At 40.5% G+C, this 19,534-nt stretch overlaps 1 protein-coding gene across 4 annotated transcripts in view; it reads left to right on the top strand.

Annotated features, from left to right (window-relative positions):
- The window catches only part of LOC142058460 (contactin-6-like), an 84,049-nt gene that overhangs the window by 33,889 nt on the left and 30,626 nt on the right, over window positions 1-19,534 (top strand). For 2 of the 4 annotated variants that reach the window (XM_075095625.1, XM_075095626.1), the window contains 4 exons: window positions 2,023-2,207; window positions 4,755-4,891; window positions 8,297-8,426; window positions 10,220-10,370. In XM_075095625.1, the coding sequence (XP_074951726.1) occupies window positions 2,023-2,207; window positions 4,755-4,891; window positions 8,297-8,426; window positions 10,220-10,370 (603 nt within the window). The remainder of the gene's footprint in view (window positions 1-2,022; window positions 2,208-4,754; window positions 4,892-8,296; window positions 8,427-10,219; window positions 10,371-19,534) is intronic. The other 2 variants (XM_075095627.1, XM_075095628.1) reach the window with 2 other exon arrangements.

The raw sequence follows: 19,534 nt of genomic DNA, 5'->3' as shown, positions 1-19,534 counted from the left end.
ATTGGAGAAAAGCAGACAAGCCCTTCCAAAGTTCCTAGTAAGTTTGAATCTGAGATAGATTTCAGTCTTATAGTGAAGAGCAATTAATAAAGGTGGCAATAGCAACTTCTGTTGTCTGAAAAGGTTTGGAATTTGGTCTTGAACCAAAACGGGAAATAGAAGAACAAAATCTCAGTTGTTCTTTCCAGCTCTTTCACTGGTTAATGGTGTCTGACATGTCCCGGTCTCTCTCATAGTAAATTGTTCAGCTGTATTTGAGCAGTCGTGCAAGAGTCAGAACTTCTGTGTGTATAAATTGTGTGTGTACGTATATACGAGTTACCCGTACCAACACATACGAGTGCAGAGTTTATTCCAAAATCTGGAATATTCCACACCATTTTCACAGGCAGCTCAGTTATGATGGAAAATGTAACGGAGCTAGAGAAATTACTACGCTGCTTAAACAGCTCTTAGAGATCCCCCAGTTAAATTTATGCTCTCGGGACTGTGATTTTCTGTTTTACAGAGGAGGGGAAAGGGCAGCCCGGAGGCTCCCTTGCCCAGCCGAACTCCCACCAGCACGAGGAAGATATTTGCAGACTTCCAGTGCACCCATCCTATCTTTCAAGCTTAAATGCAGAACTAAGCAAATTTATGGGCTTGTTATTTTTTTGCATGCTAGAGTGGCCCAGCTGTAAATTGTCCTGTACATAGTCTGTTTCTGTGGATTTTATGTTTGTAGTTACTCTATTAACACCTGCCCAACGGTTTAATCTGTGTAATTTGCTGAGTACTCACACTTCTCCTGGGTCCTGGTTCTCCCGGCTTTGGGTGAAATTGTGAACATTGTAGCCACATGGACTCAAAATGTAGAAATTAGGCCTAAACTTACCTGTCCTAAGTAATTCTTCCATTCTGTATTTGTGACTTGATTTCTTTGGTCAATAAACAAAGGTTTGAAGCAGGGATCTAAATAATTTAAGGTGTAAGCAGTTACAGCCCCTGTTAAAAAGGAATAAATAGGTTGTAAGTCAGCAGTGCAGGCCAGGGACCTTGGGGACTGGCAGACAAGGGCAGTGTGCGCTTCCAACTCCCATGGAAGTTAGGTTTTCAAGTTCAGTACGGAGTGTTTGCTGTTGATGTTACTTCCAGTGGAAAAGAAGTCAGCATTTAGCCAAAGCCTCTGTAAAAAGCTGTTCAAAATGTAACTGCTCGTCTGCTTAGAAAAAGCAGCCGACTTTAGTTTGCAAAAACAGAAAGCAACTGTGAAATCCAAGACTATTAATATTTCAAAGTGTTTTGGTGACCTAATAGATCATGAAAGTCAGGCTTGTATGGTTTCTGATATTACTAGAAATCCAAGAAGTATTTATAGCTGCCTTCACATTTGACTATTTTTTTTATTGTATTGAATACATTGATCCAAATAAAAATGAAAATGATAGAAGCTATGAAAACATGAAACAAGAAATATTCTTTTTTGTCTCTACCTCCTTTCAGCCTCAATGTCTCATGCTTTCCACTTCCTTGCTCAACTGTCTGCCTGCCCTCCTCTACCCTGGCTCCCATTTTTCATACCTAGATTTATTGGTATTTTTAGGTCCTTTGAATTCTTGTCCAATATTTCCTGTTCTGAGGAAATTAGGTTCCTCTAATGCTACAGGGAATTTGTTTGCTCTGAAAACCAGTCAATAATTCAGTGCTTCTATGGTGTTTATTTGGACTTCCAAAGTCATTCCTGCAGTGTCACAGCGTTGCAGGTCTGAGCCCTTAGTAAGAGTTACTGTGGGGAAAATCCAAATTGGCCAAAGAAGCAATCATAGAATTGACTGAGGACTTCATCTCACTGTTGGATTGTGCCCCTAAATAAATTGGACAGGTTATAAAATCTCAGTCATATGAACCTCTGTATGTCACGCTTAGAAACAGAAATAATTTCTTTTTAAAAATGTTATTACTCTTATGAAAAGATTTCACATTATCTTTTCACTGCTATAACAGACGCTCTCTCTTTTCCTCTAATGAAATACAATTATTTAGTCCTGTCCCTAGTATTAGCTGGAAGAGGTCTGATGGAAACCCATTGGCAAAGAAAATCGAACACAACAAAACCAAAGGAGTTCTTGAAATCCCAGATGTTCAGCAAGAAGATGAAGGCTCTTATGAGTGCATTGCGGGAAACACTCGGGGAAGAAACATTGCAAGAGGTCAATTATTTGTCTATGGTAAGCAGATGGATTAATTTCTTCATTTATTTTTTTTTTTACAGAGCATGATGGTGTTCAGATGTATTTTGTAGATGAAGTCTATTAGCCCCTTACTGGAGATACGAAATGTAGTTCAGGTTAAGCGGATTAAAAAATGATTGGAGGTCTGCAGTGACCTTCACTGAATTACATCCTCAGCAAATAAAGATATTTTGCATTAAAACTCAGATTGAAAATGTGGGCTGTGCCTTGATGAAGTTGTAAAGGTTAATACGAGGCAGAAAGAAATCCCTGGTACATTTACATGAAACATTAAGGGCAGGCAAAAAGATTTACTCTCAATAGCTCACAGCAGCATAAAGCTGTGCTGCCCCAGATGCAGATCAGGGAAGGATTCATGAGGGTTTGCTTCATGCGAGGGATTATTTCACCTCTTATTCTAGCCGAGCTGTATTGCTCCATAAACAGGCGAGGGCAAAGCAGGGGAAACTCATTCCACTGCCTCCCTCTCCTTCCTCCTTGTCTGAAAGTGGAGGACAGTATTTCTGTGAAACTGCTCTCCCGTTCCTTTTCCCTTCCCGCATGCATTAATTTCCTGTGATCCAAGTCACACATGATGGTCCCTCGTAGCCAAGGTGAATTACAGGCTCTTGAGTTCCACCGTTGATACCCAGGGAAAGCAACGTATTTTGACATGAATAAAGAGAGAGATCTTTTTCTTTACCTCATAAATCTTTCAAAGAGAAGGAAAAGAAAAATGAAATGTAAGAGTGAGGAAAAAAAATTGCAGAAAGCTAGACTGAGCCTACAATTAACATCTCTTGAGAAGACCTTGGCAAGTATTTTTATTTTTTTTTAAGTAAACCTCTTCTAATGAAGAAATGCAGGCTTTGCTGACAAGCTACCCGTCTCCTGCAGCCATGGCTAATATCAAGATATATGCCAGGAATAGAGCAGTCTGCTGCTGTTTTGAATATTTAATTATTTCTTTGCTTTTAGGGGGTTATTTTTGTTCTCATTGCTCACTAATTTTTGCAGAACATCAATCAAGCAGTTCCATTAAAATTAAGTTCAGTAGATTACCTGGACATGATTGATAACAGCATAGGCAATTACAAAATTATGATCAGTTAATACAATCTAAAACAATGTGCTTATTAAATGTGCTTTGTAAATTAATTAATAGCCGTTCATAGTGAAATATATAAAGAGCACTCATGAAGCTTTTGCACAAGGCTTTCTTTTTATCATCTTAGGAGTGGACTGGTATATTATCTACATAATTGACTTTCTTTTGCTTAATTTCTGTGCTGCGGTGGTTTTGCTCTGTAGGCAGCCTGTCTCTAGGAAATAGGTTTTCTTTCCTGAACACTGTCTGGTGCTTTGTGCGTGATACCTCGATCCCACGCCTTACGGTCTGAGGGCAACAAAACTGACATGCAGTTAGAATCACTTTCAAGCACGGTGAGCTCTATCCCAAACACTTTCCCATTCTGGGAAGCGACTCATTGGCATTGTATTAATCTAGTGGTGGACAATCTCGAGGTGCTTTGTAGGGGCAGAGTCATGGGGTACCCACAGGGTCATGCTGTAGAGGGAGGCTTTTTAGTAGCTTGTTTTGCTAGTCTCACAGGATAATGATTCTCTTCCTAAAATTAAATTGCTTTGTGTAAGGATTACGTGTGTGTGTTTATATATTTATATACATATGGAGACTACAGCAATATGGTTCAATAACCCAGCCAAAAATCTTTCACGGGATGTTAAGACACCAGCCACTTATTCTAGAGGCAGATGGATGCAACCTAGTATCTCATTTGCACGTGGCTTTGGTCTATCCCAAAGTTAGGCAGGTGTTAGTCGTTCTCCCTAGGTCTCATATTCACCTGTATACTGACAACTATTTTAAATGTCAGCCTGCCTCAATCTAACCCCTGCTCAGCTCAGTCCCCGAGTACTCAGCTGGATGTTTAGAGCTTGTGTGGGATTCTTGGAAATTCTGCTTTTAGGCAGTAATGAATTTATGTTAATGTGCCACAAGTATTCAGAAGGTGATGTTCTAATCTGAGTAGCCCTAATCCCTTTGCGTGTAGTGTTTGTGTTGTAAATTACAACCAAAGAGCCCACGGTCTGAACCCAAGGTCTCAGGTATGTGGGTAAAACAGAAAGGTAGTATTTACAGTCCATTATTTTTGTTACCTGCTGACTCATTTTTGGTACACAGATACTTGAGAGGAGGACTGGTTTTTAGAAAGTAGGGGTCTCGGTGCTTTCAGAGACGATGCCCAGAATTCCAGGTATCTAAAATCACTGCTTCTGCAAGTTTTGGTCATAAAAATGAATAATGCCTAAACTGAAATTCCCCTCCACTAGCCACTTGATCTCTAACATTTTCCCAAGTCAGTCCCGAAGTTTAGTGCTAGGGAATTGTGCAGAATTCGCTTGCAAGATAATAATGTGTTGGACAAATACTAATTAGCCCTGCTCAGTTCATTAATTAATGGCAACGTACCTCCAGCGAAATCATTTTTCTCCTGCTTAAGATGGTTTGCGTATTCTTTTCAGCACTCCCGGAATGGGATAAAAAAATCCAGAATGCCTTTCTGTCTCTCTATGACAGTTTATTTTGGGAATGTAAGGCAAAAGGAAAACCAAGCCCTTCCTACACTTGGCTAAAAAATGGCCAGCCACTCATGTCAGAGGTAAGGCTCCTGTCATCTGGTTTGCTTGCTTGCTCATCATCTTTGTTTCTTATATGATTCAGTCATGGCATTCATTTTACAATGCGTTACCTTTTTTCCAGAAATTTTATTAAAGGTTAACATATCAAAATAAATGTAACAGCACAAACTTTTTGTAACACAAAGCCTTGGTTCTTGGGGCTCATCTTTACTTAAAATATATAGTATGGCCAGTTTATATATAAAGAAATACACCAATTTCTCCATATGATTTATCTTACAGAGTGTCTAATAGCTACAAGATATGGCAGTAGGTATGGATGGATTTAAAAATAACAATTGTAGTTAGGGAAAGAAAGCTTTGTCCAGAAACATTGAACACATTTGTAGACATAATCTGTAATTTGGGAAACTGGATGCCAGTTGACTGTGGAAGAGTGTTTCAGAGCTGGCATTGCAAACTGATCAGCCTGTTAACTTGCACTTTTCTTCTGTGTCTGTTCTTAATCTGTAGGCTGGGTGGACCTTTGGTCTCGTGCAGTACAGCCATTCTTGTGCTGTTAATCCTTTAACTGAATTAATCAGCTCTGAAAATCAGCTAATATTGAGGTTAATGCTTTCCTGGCATTACATGGAGGAGTAATAGACTAAAGAAAACCATATGAAGTTATGAGAAAAAGGTGAATAAGTGAAAAAACTCACTCAAAGGAAAAAGAAGGACCAGGTGGAAAGGAAAGAACTGAAGTGGTAGGAGTGCAGGAGGAGAGGGGGGATCAACTGGAGCTCAAACATTTAAGAAACCTGACCAGATACTTATGCAGACAGTTCTTTGACAACGCAGCTTTGTCTCTTTCCAGGCAGTATAATTATACTTCCGTGGTGGCCAAGCTTTGGCACATCCATCTTCCAATCTTCAGTTGTTGGCGACCTCATGGAGAATGACTTCTGTGGCAAGACAGTCTCTGCTGCATTTGCATTCTGCTGAGGACAAGTTTTCCTTTTTATTAAGCATCTATTCAGCATCTGGCGGGCATAAAACGGCATGGCTCATCTGTAACGCAGTCTTACTTGGTTGGAAAAATATAATACTGTGATTAATTTCTGTCTAGCAAGAACAGATACGGAATCATTTCCAAAACATATGGGGCAAATTAGCACCTGCTGGGTTGCAGAACCAGCACTTGTTTGACTTAGTAGCACTTATTTGAAGCAATTGGAGGGGGGGGTCCAGTCTTCCATATGATTTTCTGCTGGATTAGTCCTAAACAGAGGTTAGCCAGAATTGACTTGGATTGCAGTTTTTCTGAACCTGATCATTCTTCTCATTGTCACCTCTTCCTAAGCAAGATTATCTAGTTTCTCTCCCTTTGAAGACAGTGATATTTAGAATCTGTCACTCTTCAATTCCATAGTCTGAATAAAAAAGAATAAACCACTCTATAGGCATTTTCAACCCAGATTTTCACAGTACTTAGTGTATTGTAAATGGGATACTTTAGGCAACAAAATGCTGAATGTTATTGCTCAATGGACAAAATGGATAGTTTGGAGGTGAAAGTACAAGGAAGGTGTAATAAAATATTCAGTCTGTCACAGCACCCTGCTTGTTGGAAATATCACAGAAAGAATACCTTCCAGGCACTTTCCACCTGGGGGCTGATTCTGAGGATATTGTCTACTCTTTGTCAAACCTTTCTCCTGACCACCTAGCTGGTCATCTCTGCATTATTCCTGCTTGTGTACATGGTGTGCTTTATTCTTCTCTTTGTCCGCGTAGCTCAAAAGAGCCAGCAGAGAATGGCGGGGAATTCGGCATGTGTATGAAACACGAGTGTTGCTTCAGAAGGGGGTTTTATATTCAAAGGCTGTTTGTAAAAATAGAATGCATTAGGAGGATAGCAAACAGCCTGAAGGTAAAACTAAGTATGCAAAAGATATCTGCAGTGAGAGCCTCAAAAAAATTAACAGTGGATAAGTGATGTAGTGTTGTTAATTAGCCAGCAATACACCAGCCATAGAACCGCAGGCTGTGCTCTCATCAAATTTCCAAGCTAAACAAGGTTGGTCTGGGTCAGATCTTGGTTGGGAGACCTCCAAGGAAGAGCCAGAGTATTGGAAAATAGAGCTGCGTGGCTCAATAGGTGGCACTCTCCCCTTTGTGAGCACCGCAACAGAAATCCCCCTCCAACAGGCCACGAAACCGGCTTATCTGTGGCAACTGAGCAAGTTAAGTTATATATGTTCAGCAGCTGACAAATACATTTTAGATGCTTGTAGCTGTTCGGCAGAGACTGTAATGTATACTCTAGCAATGTATGCTCCCATTACCGCTTCAGAGGCAGCAGAGCCAGACTAAAGGAGCAGCATAATAATAACAATAGTAATATCTGTTGTTTCAGATTTCCATTTGGTGATGGAATTTATATTCCCTGTTGTGGGTTTCTTCCACACTGATCTGTTTTGAGTAACATATTCTCTTCTCCTTCTCAGTGTTACCCTTTGCGGTGGAGCTATTATTCTCTCTGGAGGCTAGTAATTGTAAATTCACAGAGTATTTAGCTTTAAGTTATGCTGGTAGCACAAAACAGGCTTTTTTCTATTTGCCAAAAGAGAGGAAATAAAACTCCTTTTAATACACCAAAACCCAAGCTCTGCTCCAAATTTAACTACTGTGCAGTTTCCTCTATTTCAGCAGAATTGCACTGAAGGAACTCAGTGTGTCCAGAAATTCAAGCCATGAGGAGCATGCTCTCCCTCTGATCTGAACAGCTGCCTGTGGGCTTCCAATAGGAATTTAAAAGTGTTGGCTTTCAGTGGAGCTTTTTCAGTGGCTCGTTTTTCTGTGACTTGTGGTCTGATGACATGTGAAATTTTTCCATTATTTGAGCACCTCTGTCTCCTGCGGAGCTTTTCTGATCATCTTAGATTATCATCATCAGATTCATCTAATCAGATGAGGGGCCATGCTTCACCGTGCCCCCAGACAGGGCTGCAGGTGCTGCTTCTCGGGAGCCGTATGGAAGATGCTCCAGGCTCCCAGTGTGGAGCAGCCATGCCTGCCCTGCGGTAGCTGCTTCTGTGTCTGCCTCGTGGTGAAGCATACCCACAGATTCACAGCTCAGCAATGCAGAGAAACACATGCCACAGCTGGTGCATCCGGGCAAACCTGCCCAAGGCAGTGACTCTGCACCACGAGCCTGGAGTTCTTCAGAAGTTTGAAGAGCTAAGAGGTCTGGAAACATAACCACTGTCGTATGGCCGAGGTATACATCTAATTTATGATGTATTCATTCACATTGCTTCCAAGAAAATAACATTTCTGCTTCTGAATTGTGATCAGGTGCATTGGTGCGATACCAAAAATCTTTGGGATTGTACACTCATCGGCTCTGTCAACGTTTGTTTTGCTTGTTTTTCTTTTATCAGGAAAGAATTCAAATAGAAAATGGAACTCTTATCATACCTATGCTGAATATGTCAGACTCCGGCCTCTATCAGTGTGTGGCAGAAAACAAGTACGATACTATTTATGCCAATGCTGAGTTGCGGGTGATAGGTGAGTAAATGCCACTAGCATGAGCAGGTACTGAGTATAACAGGGCCTTCATTTGAAAAATTTGAAATCAAGGAATGAGTAGATTAAATTCCACCTTGGCAGTTCAAGTCTGTTGGTATTTCTCTGCTGCTTGCCCTTCATCACCCGTGTGTAATGTTTTATTTTTTACTTTTTATTTTTTATTTTATGACTGGTGTGGAGGAAAATTCTAATCCCACGTGTGGTCTTTTTTTATCACATACACACAATTTTAATGAATGCTGTTTCTCACTTAGTATTATGAGTTATTAATAGTTATTCTGCAGTTTCTAAAAGTCAATTTCAGAAAGTGGGAAAAACATTTTTAACTATAAACAGAGAGCATATGGCAAATATGTATATAAAAACAAATAACATATACCAAATAAGGTTTTTCATGATTACCAGAGATGCACATAAAATTGAATTTTTTCATATATTTTAAAAAGTACTCTGCTACAGATATCCAAATATAAAGTTTGTTCCACAGCCAAATACTAGTGAAACCAGTAAAACACAGTCATTAAGAGCACCTAACTGTTGTACAGGTCTTGTGTTTTCTCCTCCAAGAGTGAATTTTCACATAAATTACTGGGCAAATAAACACATTTTCAGAAGACGTTGTTGGTTTATGAACAGAGGACGGTATTTTTAATTAAATATTCTAAATTCTGCAGACAAGTACATGTGGCTGGGCACATGGGTCGGGGCAATCCCAAGCACAAATACAGGCTGGGTGGGGAATGAATTTGAGAGCAGCCCTGAGCAGAAAGACCTGGGGGCGCTGGTCGATGAGAAGCTCAACATGAGCCAACAATGTGCACTCGCAGCCCAGAAGCCAGCTGTGCCCTGGGCGGCATCCCCAGCAGCGCGGGCAGCAGGGCGAGGGAAGGGGTCCTGCCCCCTGCTCTGTGAGACCCCCCTGCAGCGCTGCGTCCAGCTCTGGGCTCCTCAGCACGGGACAGACACGGGGCTGTTGGAGTGGGGCCAGAGGGGGCACAGAAATGCTCCAGGGGCTGGAGCCCCTCTGCTGCAAGGCCGGGCTGGGAGAGCTGGGGTTGTTCAGCCTGGGGAAGGGAAGGCTGCGGGGAGGCCTTGTTGCGGCCTTGCAGTACCTGGGGGGAGGCCTATGTGAGAGCTGGAGAGGGACTTGTTACAGGGGCATGTAGTGATAGGACAAGGGTTAATGGCTTTAAATGGAAAGGGGGTAGATATAAGGAAGAAATCCTTCACTCTGAGGGTGGTGAGGCACTGGCACAGGTTGCCCAGAGAAGCCGTGGATGCCCCATCCCTGGAAGTGCTCAAGGCCAGGTTGGACAGGGCTTTGAGCAACCTGGTCTAGTGGAAGCTGTCCCTGCCCATGGCAGGGGGTTGGAACTAGATGGTCTGTAAGGTCCCTTCCAACCTAAACCATTCTGTGATGAGGAGTGAGGTGTTTATCTTTCTGACATTGATCTGTTCAGGAACCTCATTTTTCATCACAGATAGACCCATCCTCCCAGGCTGCAGATAACCCTAAGGGAAGATTGTCAGAGCACACAGCCTCTAGGTAGACTGTTTAGAAACAACTTAAATAAGATTCAATAAATTCCATTCTTTGGTACTTAAATGTTTTTCACGTTTGATGTATCTACTTTTGCAGAAACCTCAAACCCAAAGCAATTATTGGATTCACCTACTATGAAACTCAAAGAGAAGAATTTAGCAAGTTCATTTAGTAACTTGTCGACTGCATACTGTTCTGCTCTTCTTTCTTCTTACTTCTCTATTTTTAGCTGCAGCACCGGATTTTTCCAAAAATCCTGTGAAAAAAAAGTCTGTTGTTCAAGTTGGAGGCGAAGTTACAATTGGCTGTAAACCGAGTGCATCTCCCAGAGCAGTTATTAACTGGAGAAGGGGCTCAGAGGTTCTGCGCCAGAACAAAAGGTACTGTCATAAACCAGTTGCTGGATTGTTGTCTGTTTTAATCTCACTTAAATATCAGCGAAACTCAGCCGACTTAGCATTGCTTTTGACAGCTCATTGACAGAAAACTTTGATGCCAGAGGCCTATTTGTCTTTAGCAGTGGCCGTACAGTTCTGTAGATGTAAAGCTGACTGAGAACAAAGCCAAACTGAATGCACACGGGTAATTGTATGATACATACGTTTGTGCTCATCAGCAGTTAATTCACTGCAGCACTATCAGAGCTGACTCTACCGCACGCAAAGCCTGAGTGAATCAGCTTCATGTAGGAGACATCAGGGGAGGCTTCAGGGAAGCAGAATATACCCCCAGGCTGTGGCATAATTGCTTCACAGTTGTACAGGTTGTACAATAACCCGTAGCAGAATCAGCCTCCATATTCTCCATCTCTTCTGTTTAGGCAGGATTTAGCCACTGGACCAGCATACTGGTACGCTCCCTCACCAACCGCTGTTGGGTTGCCCGGTCTTCGGCAGGGCTTTACTGATGTTTTGTCTGTAATGGCTAAGAGCTTATTTGTGAGTTGCCACAAAACATCTACATTATTACACGCTAACATCAAGTAAATGATAAGCGTTAAAATCAAAAGCGACTTACTGACTTGAGTAAGTTGTGAATTTCACGTGCAATATACAACCATAATAGTATTTCCATAGACAAATGTAGACTGATGGATGAAATGGGCAACAGTGTCAAAGAACTGTAATCCTTCTCAGTATCTCTTTTAGTTTGCAAAAGTAACAGCAGCACTGTTTATCACATGATCATTTTCAAAGACTGGAAACAGAATCAGTAATTCATAAAGCTCTGGAAATTGAAGACCAGATTTTGCACACAGTACCAGTTGCTCAGGGAGGTTAGTTTGGGTCACGTAAGACACAAAATAATGATAATTTGTTAAAACAACGTTATCCAAAACAGTGACACGCAGAAATATTTCCCCATCTCATAGTGCAGTAATGTACAATACACAGCAAAGTAAATCGGAGAGGTATATGAGAAAGAAAGTGCAAATCTCAGAATTATTTCATATCGGTACTCACAATGAAACAGAGAAATTTGGGTAAGCAATCCATGCCACAGGGCACAGAAAACTTTCCATTTATTTTTCCCCTCCCTTTCACTAATGGCAGGGTTTTTTTCTGTTTAACTGCTCAGCTAATGATGAAGGATATTTTTTCTAGCTAGTGTGCTGTCAAATCTTTATTTGCATTTTGATTGTATGATCTATTCAACAAAAATGCCTGTTCATTCCGATTAGGCACAGCCTATCCCTACAGTATGTAGAAAACAAGCTCAGCATACAGTTTGCCACAGGTAATCTCTGGATTTTCTGACACTGATGAGAACAAGAGCAAGGAGAGCGCTGTTTAAAACTTACAATTTGAATAGCTGAATTAAGCTTAGATCTTGAGGTTCTAGCACCCTGATATTCCCCATCTGATTTGCTTATAAAAAAATATTTGCATACTGCATACAGTATTTACTTGCGTTTCTGTATTAATTTCTAACAATAATTATAGGCACGCTGTAATTTCTGAGCATCCCAGAAGGCCTTCAGCTGCTGAGCAGGAGTAAACAAAAGGAGCAGGATTTACACTGAGGCAAAGGGAGAGCGTTTAAACTCCATGTGCAAAACATTATTACCAGTGCGTCCACTGGTGCGAAGGAGAATTTATGAGGCTTTTTGATTATTAAATGACAAAATAGCTAATGCCGTGGTTTTAAAGAGGAGAAAATCACTCATCTATGCAGTATTTTTCCAAAGATCTTTGTGACAGAAAACAGAACATGAGATAAGGATTTGTATGGCTGTAATTACAGTACACAGCTAATTAAGGCACTAAAATCATATGTATCTTTGTTCATAAAAAAGAGGAGGAATCTGCTCTGCCTTTCTCTATATATATGATTAAACCCTGACATGTCACATACAGATTAACTGTTTTAACTAAAGCTTTCCTTATTTCTGCTCCCATTTTATTGTGCAGCTTTTATAATCTCTCTGGACTCTTTTACCACCCTTTTTTTTTTTTTTCCTTTTTTTTTTTAATATTTGGTTGAGTTATAAATGCTGAAAAAAGGAAATACCAATCCCTTATGGTTCTGACAGCAAAACTGTGATGGACACATTACTAAATAAGTCAAACCACATAGGTTCTTCAGAATTATTTACACAAATTCAATCTTTTGTTACAGAAATAGTGCAACTAGACCTATTCCACCCTAAGGGGAAAGGATGGTTCGTTCTTCTTCACCTTTTTTTTTAACTTGTGATAATAGTTTATTCCTGATAGTCATGTACACATGGTCACTGCTCCCCCTGATCATCTGTGCTCTTAATATGACAAGACAACACTGCTTTATATAAATGTTAGTTTGTAAGTCTTGTAAGGAGGAGTGTGCTAACTAGGAAGAGGTAATTAATAAGGCATCCATGTTAATAAAAGCACCATGATTTTTTTAAAATTTGATTTCTTCTGAGTTTTTTTTTTTTATCAAGCCTTTTAAAGTTTACCAAGCTGCAGTATTTCGGTCCCTGCTATTTCAAAAACGTCTTCACATTTCCTGAGTCTGAAATGTAATCTTCTGGATCTCTTGTCAAAGTCCTGCAGTGAAGGTCCTCAGCCCTCAGACTCCTTTTCAGAGCACAGACAATTTCCTCCAGCCCCACTTGTCTCTCCCATCCTCTCTGCAGCTTAAACATGACATTGCCCAGATCTTCAACAGCTTGTATGCTCTGATTTATGTAGAATACTTTATTGCATCTGAAGCATACACTTAAATCCTACAAAAAAATTCCCAAATCAATACATTTTTACACTAGATGGTAAAACAAAGCCTGAATGTACCTGTACCAGGTCTGCTTACAGTTCCCAGTCTTAATGTCCCCTCTGCACTGAGTATTCTACTTCAAAATTTTCAGAAATAGCTAAATTCAACCCTCATTCTTATGGCACACCCCCTGAGTAGTGGGATTTTTCTTTGGTTCATGCTGCTGCCCACCTCAGAGAGGGACTTCAACGTTATCAGCTGCAGGAATCGAAAAGAAATTCCACAGTTGGCTCATCCTAGCTGCTTTCCCCTGCTCGCTCTCCACGTGATCCCCTGATCAGCTTCTCTGGATCATCTAACAGCACAGCTTCAGGTTGCCTTTTGGGCAATTAACCTCCTTCGTTGGATCAAAGTCTTGAGAAACGGGCTTTTGGGAGCAATACCGCTTGTCCAATGGGCAACTGTTTGAAAGGATTTTGTTTGCCCTTTGCTAAATGCACACCTTTTTCCTGGCATGTGCTGTGGATTTTAGCTCAAGGTAGAAATGAAATGCAACAAAGGAAAATAACAAGCTTCATGCTCTGAAGTCCCACCCTGTGGAGTTTGACGCAGATATGAGCTGTTTTCACGTATGTCGTATATTCTCACTACGTGCAATGGGAGTTTTCTTCTTCTTGCTCCTCACTTCTATGATTTCATGTGTCCACTGAGAAAAAGTGGGAAAGAAAGAGTAGAAAGGAACTATTCATATATTAAATAAAGCAAATTTGCAAGTCTAGACACTGATCTCATCGTAAATGTATGTCTTGTTATCGCTTTCAGTGGATTCAGGATCAGGACCCTCATGGAAAACTTATTTTCTAAAAATTCTTTTTGATTAAAGCATTTTAATAAATGGGGATTGGAGCCCTTTTTGCTTTACCAGAGAGAGGTGCTATTCCCTCACCATGAGTTGAGGATCACCAAACACTGTAGTGAATGTGTATAAACATATGTGATTCACTCCATTTAGAATTTAAATGAGGATAGCTGAGGGAAAACCGAGAAATGATGTAGGCTGAAAGAATGCTTTAGTCATATACGGCATTTTCCCTGCATTAATAATCAATAATAAGCAAATAGTCATCATTTAAATCCTTTTCTGGGGACAAGAAGTACGTTTAGGGGTCAGTAAAGGATGCTCAATACATGTTGGCTGCCAGACTTGCTTGTAAGACACAGTTCAGCCCCATCTCTGAGAAAGATGGTAATTGATTTTCTGCCATAAATAAAGCTGCTCTACATGGTAAATTCTCTCTCCCAAGCCACACTTGTTTTGGGTGTTTTGCACTCAAGTTATTGCCAGTTCTCGAAGGAAACACGGGGGAATGTTTGAACACCGAAATGAAAAGCTGTCTTTCAACAGCCTTATGCAAAGAAAACTGAGCAGATGATGTGACTGGAGACTTCTGACACGAGGGGTTGGGGGGTGGAATTATCCGGTAATTGCTGAGGTCTTACAGCTGCTCTTCAGAACCTCCAACACAAGGGGATTCTCCTGCTCCCATGTGAAACACAAGGACCCAGCAGGTTTCATTAACTAAAGGCTTGGATCTGCTCACAGTTGTCAGTCTCTTGAGCAGGACCGTTCTCCTACAGCCTCCTGAGCACTCGCCACCACCATCTGCTTCTGCCTCTCTTCTGCTGCTCCACTGTTCAAAGTCAGATTCCAGACCCAGGAACGTTTTAACACATCTAACACATTTTAGACTTTTTTTGTTATTTGGGAAAAGAATGCTCTCTTCTTGTGACTGCTGAGAAATAGGGAGTTAAAAAAATAAAGGTAATTAATCGGTAAAAGTCCTCAATCTGCTGATCAAATACAACATACAAAACATATTGTACTGTGAAATAGTATTTCGCCTTGAATCAATTTGAGAAGAAATGTGTCAGGGCAGTTTAACAAACTTTGGTGAAACATTTCAATTACCAGAATGTCAACACTGTTTGTTTAGCTTGTACTGAAACCTTCCAGAATATCCATTATCTTAAAAAAAAAAAAAATCTGCTTGGGGAGGAATCAAGACAAAATGGAATGAAAATTCCAAAATTTGCACTACTCTACTAACAAAGGAGGAGATTGATGTCACTTAACTTTTATTTAGCTGAAGTCAATATGCAGTCTAAGGCAGTTATTTACTTTTCCTTGGCAGGCACCTCCATCTCAAATGAGATGCCTAACTTTTAGATGAGCAAAACTGGGGGAATTAACCCTACCCACAGTGTCTGGAAAAAACCCTACCCGTGCTGAAGTCAGAGCTGATGAGTAGCACAGGCAAAGAGAGGCTTTGCTTGTCATGCTGCCTAGTGCCACAGACCACCCTGCTTCATGCACCCGTTGTATAGGCGTTTGTATACTGGTAACAATTTTCATATAGAACATATTTTCTCATGTTATTCCAGCGCTTACCATTCTATTTCCAGTTTTCTACAGCGATGCAGCTAGGTGAATAGCAATGGGATATTAATATTACTATTATTTTAATTTTTTAAGTCTGGTTTTTGAAGCTCGGATTAAGTGTATCTCCATGTTTATCCTTGCTTTTCTACCACAAGAAGGTTTGCATAGCTTTGATGATATGCCTTAACCCTTCTACCTTATCAGTGTCTGTGTGCTTGTAAAGAAGTTCAATTCCTATTTTAGTTTTTAAATAGAGCACTTGAAGTGTGGGCATCAGCAATCAGAGCAATTCCAGATATCTTAGACACCATCGCCCTAAGTCAACATGAATACAAATTAAGCTTATCTCTTGATGAAATTCTAATTTTGCTTAGGGAACCAATGGAATTGATTCCACATCTGCTAAATTTGATTAATCACTTCAGCTCCATTCCTTGCTAACAAATAGATTGACAGAAATCAAAGGCATGGATTTATCCGCCTGCTTTCAGTGCTTGGCCTGAACTTACATATTAAGACATGAAAACTCCTACAAAACCTGAAATTGCTGTATAGAATTGCTTTGCTGCTTCATCTCTCAGGCCACACTACTGCTACATATTCGGTGCTAACCAGACAAAACCCATCATCGCGCCTTTCCCAAGGGAATGCTGAGAGCTGCAGGGAGTAATCTATGTTCTAGCTAAAAATATCTTCTGCTTAGACTACAATGGTCTTGGTTTCTGTATGAAAGGTCGCAGAGAAGAGGCTGTTGCAAAAGAGTAATGGAGGCAGCTATAATATAATTCTTGATTATTTATTTGCGAACCGGAGCAGTATTTTTCTGTTTTCAGTGTTGTTTGTAGGCATAAGTGTGCAAGAATTTGCCCGTGCTTCCTTCTGAGTAATGTCACTGAATCTAGGAGGAACATAAAACAAGGCAGTACCCATGAGCAGAAACATTTGGTGATCCACCAGAGCTAATGGTATTGGCAGAAATAAAGTTTTACAACCAAAGGGATGCCAGAAAGTGCCTCAGACTGACCCAAAGTACCTTCAGCCTTTCCTTCTTTGTGGGCTCTGCACTTCCAGTTATTTCTGTCTTGTCCCTCAAGGTGGGAGCGAAGGCAGGGGAGTGGAAAGCATATGAATGAAAGATGGGGAGGGATATATAAGGAGAAGGAAGAATGAGCACAGATGAGGGGAAGAAAAAGACAATATTTTATTTTGCTTCTTAATCTTATTTTGCTTTGTTTTTCCCCTTTCTTCTTTCTCTGTTATCTTTCCATTAGAAGTCAATCCACTGCAGAGTAATGAGAAGGCAGAAGGGGACCCCCATTGCTACTTGACCCAATGAAATGCTGGCAGGCAGTAGACAGAGAATATTAGTGTAGTGGAAGAACATAAGAAAAGGGCTTTTCCTTTCTTTTCTCTCTCCTTAGAGATTTTCATAATGGAACAAGCCAATAAACCTAATTTCATCATGTATTACTGACTACTTAATGCAATAGTGTTTAGCACATCAGATAGCGTGAGCATCAAGTAAGCAAATGAACCATATGTTCTCATGTATAAGAAAGAATGACAACCTGTGTGATGCTGGATTTATTACAATTTCCCTTCTGTATGACACCGCTCTAATACAATTTTAAATTGTTCTTACTCGACTCCTGGGAGCCTTGTTAAGGTGAGCCGTTCTGAGGGGCTGTCCTACATGCTGAGATGTCCTAAGCAATCTGTCACTCTTCCACGTCGTATGGAGTTGCAGTAAACTAAACCCCAGTGAATGCCAGTGCTGTGCCCTCTCTCCCTTTCACAGGATCCCAGACTGGTGGGGGTTGGAAGGCACCTCTGGAGCTCACCCCGTCCCACCCCCTGCTTGAGCAGGCACCCCCAGAGCAGGGGCACAGGGCCGCGTTCATGTCCTTTCCCTGCTTCATGGACATATTCTGGTTGTTTTTCTGTCCTTTATATTTACCCGAGTTAGGAATTTTGAACTATTCATTCCAAAATCCCTCTCCTGATTTGATTGCTAAAACATTAATCGGTCCAACCTTAGAACATACCTACTGCAAGAGCACCTCCAATACTCCAGACCTAGTGTGTGTGTGTGTGCGCGCCCGTGAACACCCTGGCCACAGTTTCTGAAAGCAAGCCAGCACCATGCTGAGTACCTGGTCTCAGTTACTTGTATATACAGAATACTTTAAAGTTAACAGCAGTTTTTATTATACTTTTATTATCGACATATGTTCTGGCAAGCTGACAGGGAAGAAGATCCCTGTAAGTGACTTAAAATCCCACACAGAGGGTAATTCAGGGCCCTATGTACTGTGTAAATTCTACATAAGTCCTATATTGAGGGCCTTGGTTTACATCTGGACTGAATTCGGTTGTATGAATGGTTGTGCCTGAACTCCTAATGATGTCCAAATCATAAAAATAACGAGTAATGGTAGGATTAGATGGAATAGCAGTGGTGTGGGCATACCATCCTGTGCTGAAAGAACTTTTCTTGGATGTACCAGAGTTGTAAAGATTTCATAAAAACAACGGAACTTGTTGTCAAATAGAAAAAAAAAAATGGTAACCATTTTCTTTGGCAATTCAATTCATTTTTCTACCTGGATTCTCACCACAGAATTTCATAAAGTCTAGTTCCTCATCCTTTCCTTCTCAGTGTACTACTTTAACATTAAATTTTTTTCTGCTGTGAATGTTCAGACTCATCAACGTATGGCTACAAAAATACGATGTTTCATTATGTTCTACACACAAAGTAGACTAATAACCAATAAATCCCTTTTTCCCTGGACATGCTAAGGTATGGCTCTTGTCTCAGTCCAGGATTATACCACATCTCTGCTCCCATGGCATCCACTCTTTAGATGCATATTTGAAATAGGACAAAGACACAGGGAAGAGAAGAGCCATAAATGGGCCATATCTTGTAAATACGACACGAAACCAAGTTCTCTGTGTGGAAGACGACCAGAAATGTGCCTGTTCGTTGGGCGCAGCGGACCGGGGACGAACAGGCTCACAAGCACCTTAAAACTATCACAAGGACTTAGAAAGCCGAAAGAATTAAAACATAGCAAGGAACATTTTTGGGGGTTGCTTGTTTGTTTTGTTTCATCGCTAAGCTCGTCGTTTGGCTGGCGCGTCTGTCTTTCCTGTACACGCAGAGGTGCTGTTGCCCAGTATTCCCTGGCTGCAAGTTTTGAGACATATAACAATAATCGATTTAGACACACGTCTATAGACATGGTATTTTTGTCACTTTTCTTTGGTCACCTCATAAGAACATCTGCCTCACATTTAATACTTGAGTATGTTAAAGACACGGCAAACCAGCTTTAGCTATCTTCTGTTAAAGGGAGTCGAATCTCCTGAAACCACTGTGTTTTGCCTGGAAGCTTTATGATGGTGTACAACTCAGTTCAGATGCCTGTATATATTTATATATAATAAATATTTGTGGTCCCAAATTGCAGAGATTCTATGCAAAAATAACGTTTCTTTCTAGGAACGGAGGGGAATTTTAGGAAATAGCAAGGAGCAGTGTTATAATATCACTTTCTATCATTGCTATTAGGATTCTTTTCTAAAATAGTTTTATAAGACTATTCAGCTAGATTGGGTAATTTTGTTTTGATCCAAATAGTTAACACTGAGTTTAATGGCACTTACTTGATTTCCAGTTAATTGTCAGTCAACTCTGAAGCTCATTTATATCAGCATGCAGATAAGGAAAATCTTCTTTTAAGCATAGTTTATTAAATGGCAATACTATTAGCATACAAATTACGCTCCGAATAGGATAAACCGGTACAAAGTTCATTAACATATAATACAGACAGTCGGATCTCAGATGGGACTCAGTGGGACCTTTTCAAAAATACCAGAGCTGTCATCAGCTGGTACAAT

This window comes from Phalacrocorax aristotelis, chromosome 6 (genome assembly GCF_949628215.1).
Source record: "Phalacrocorax aristotelis chromosome 6, bGulAri2.1, whole genome shotgun sequence".
Lineage (NCBI taxonomy): Eukaryota > Metazoa > Chordata > Aves > Suliformes > Phalacrocoracidae > Phalacrocorax > Phalacrocorax aristotelis.
This window is presented reverse-complemented; position numbering and strand designations above follow the sequence as displayed.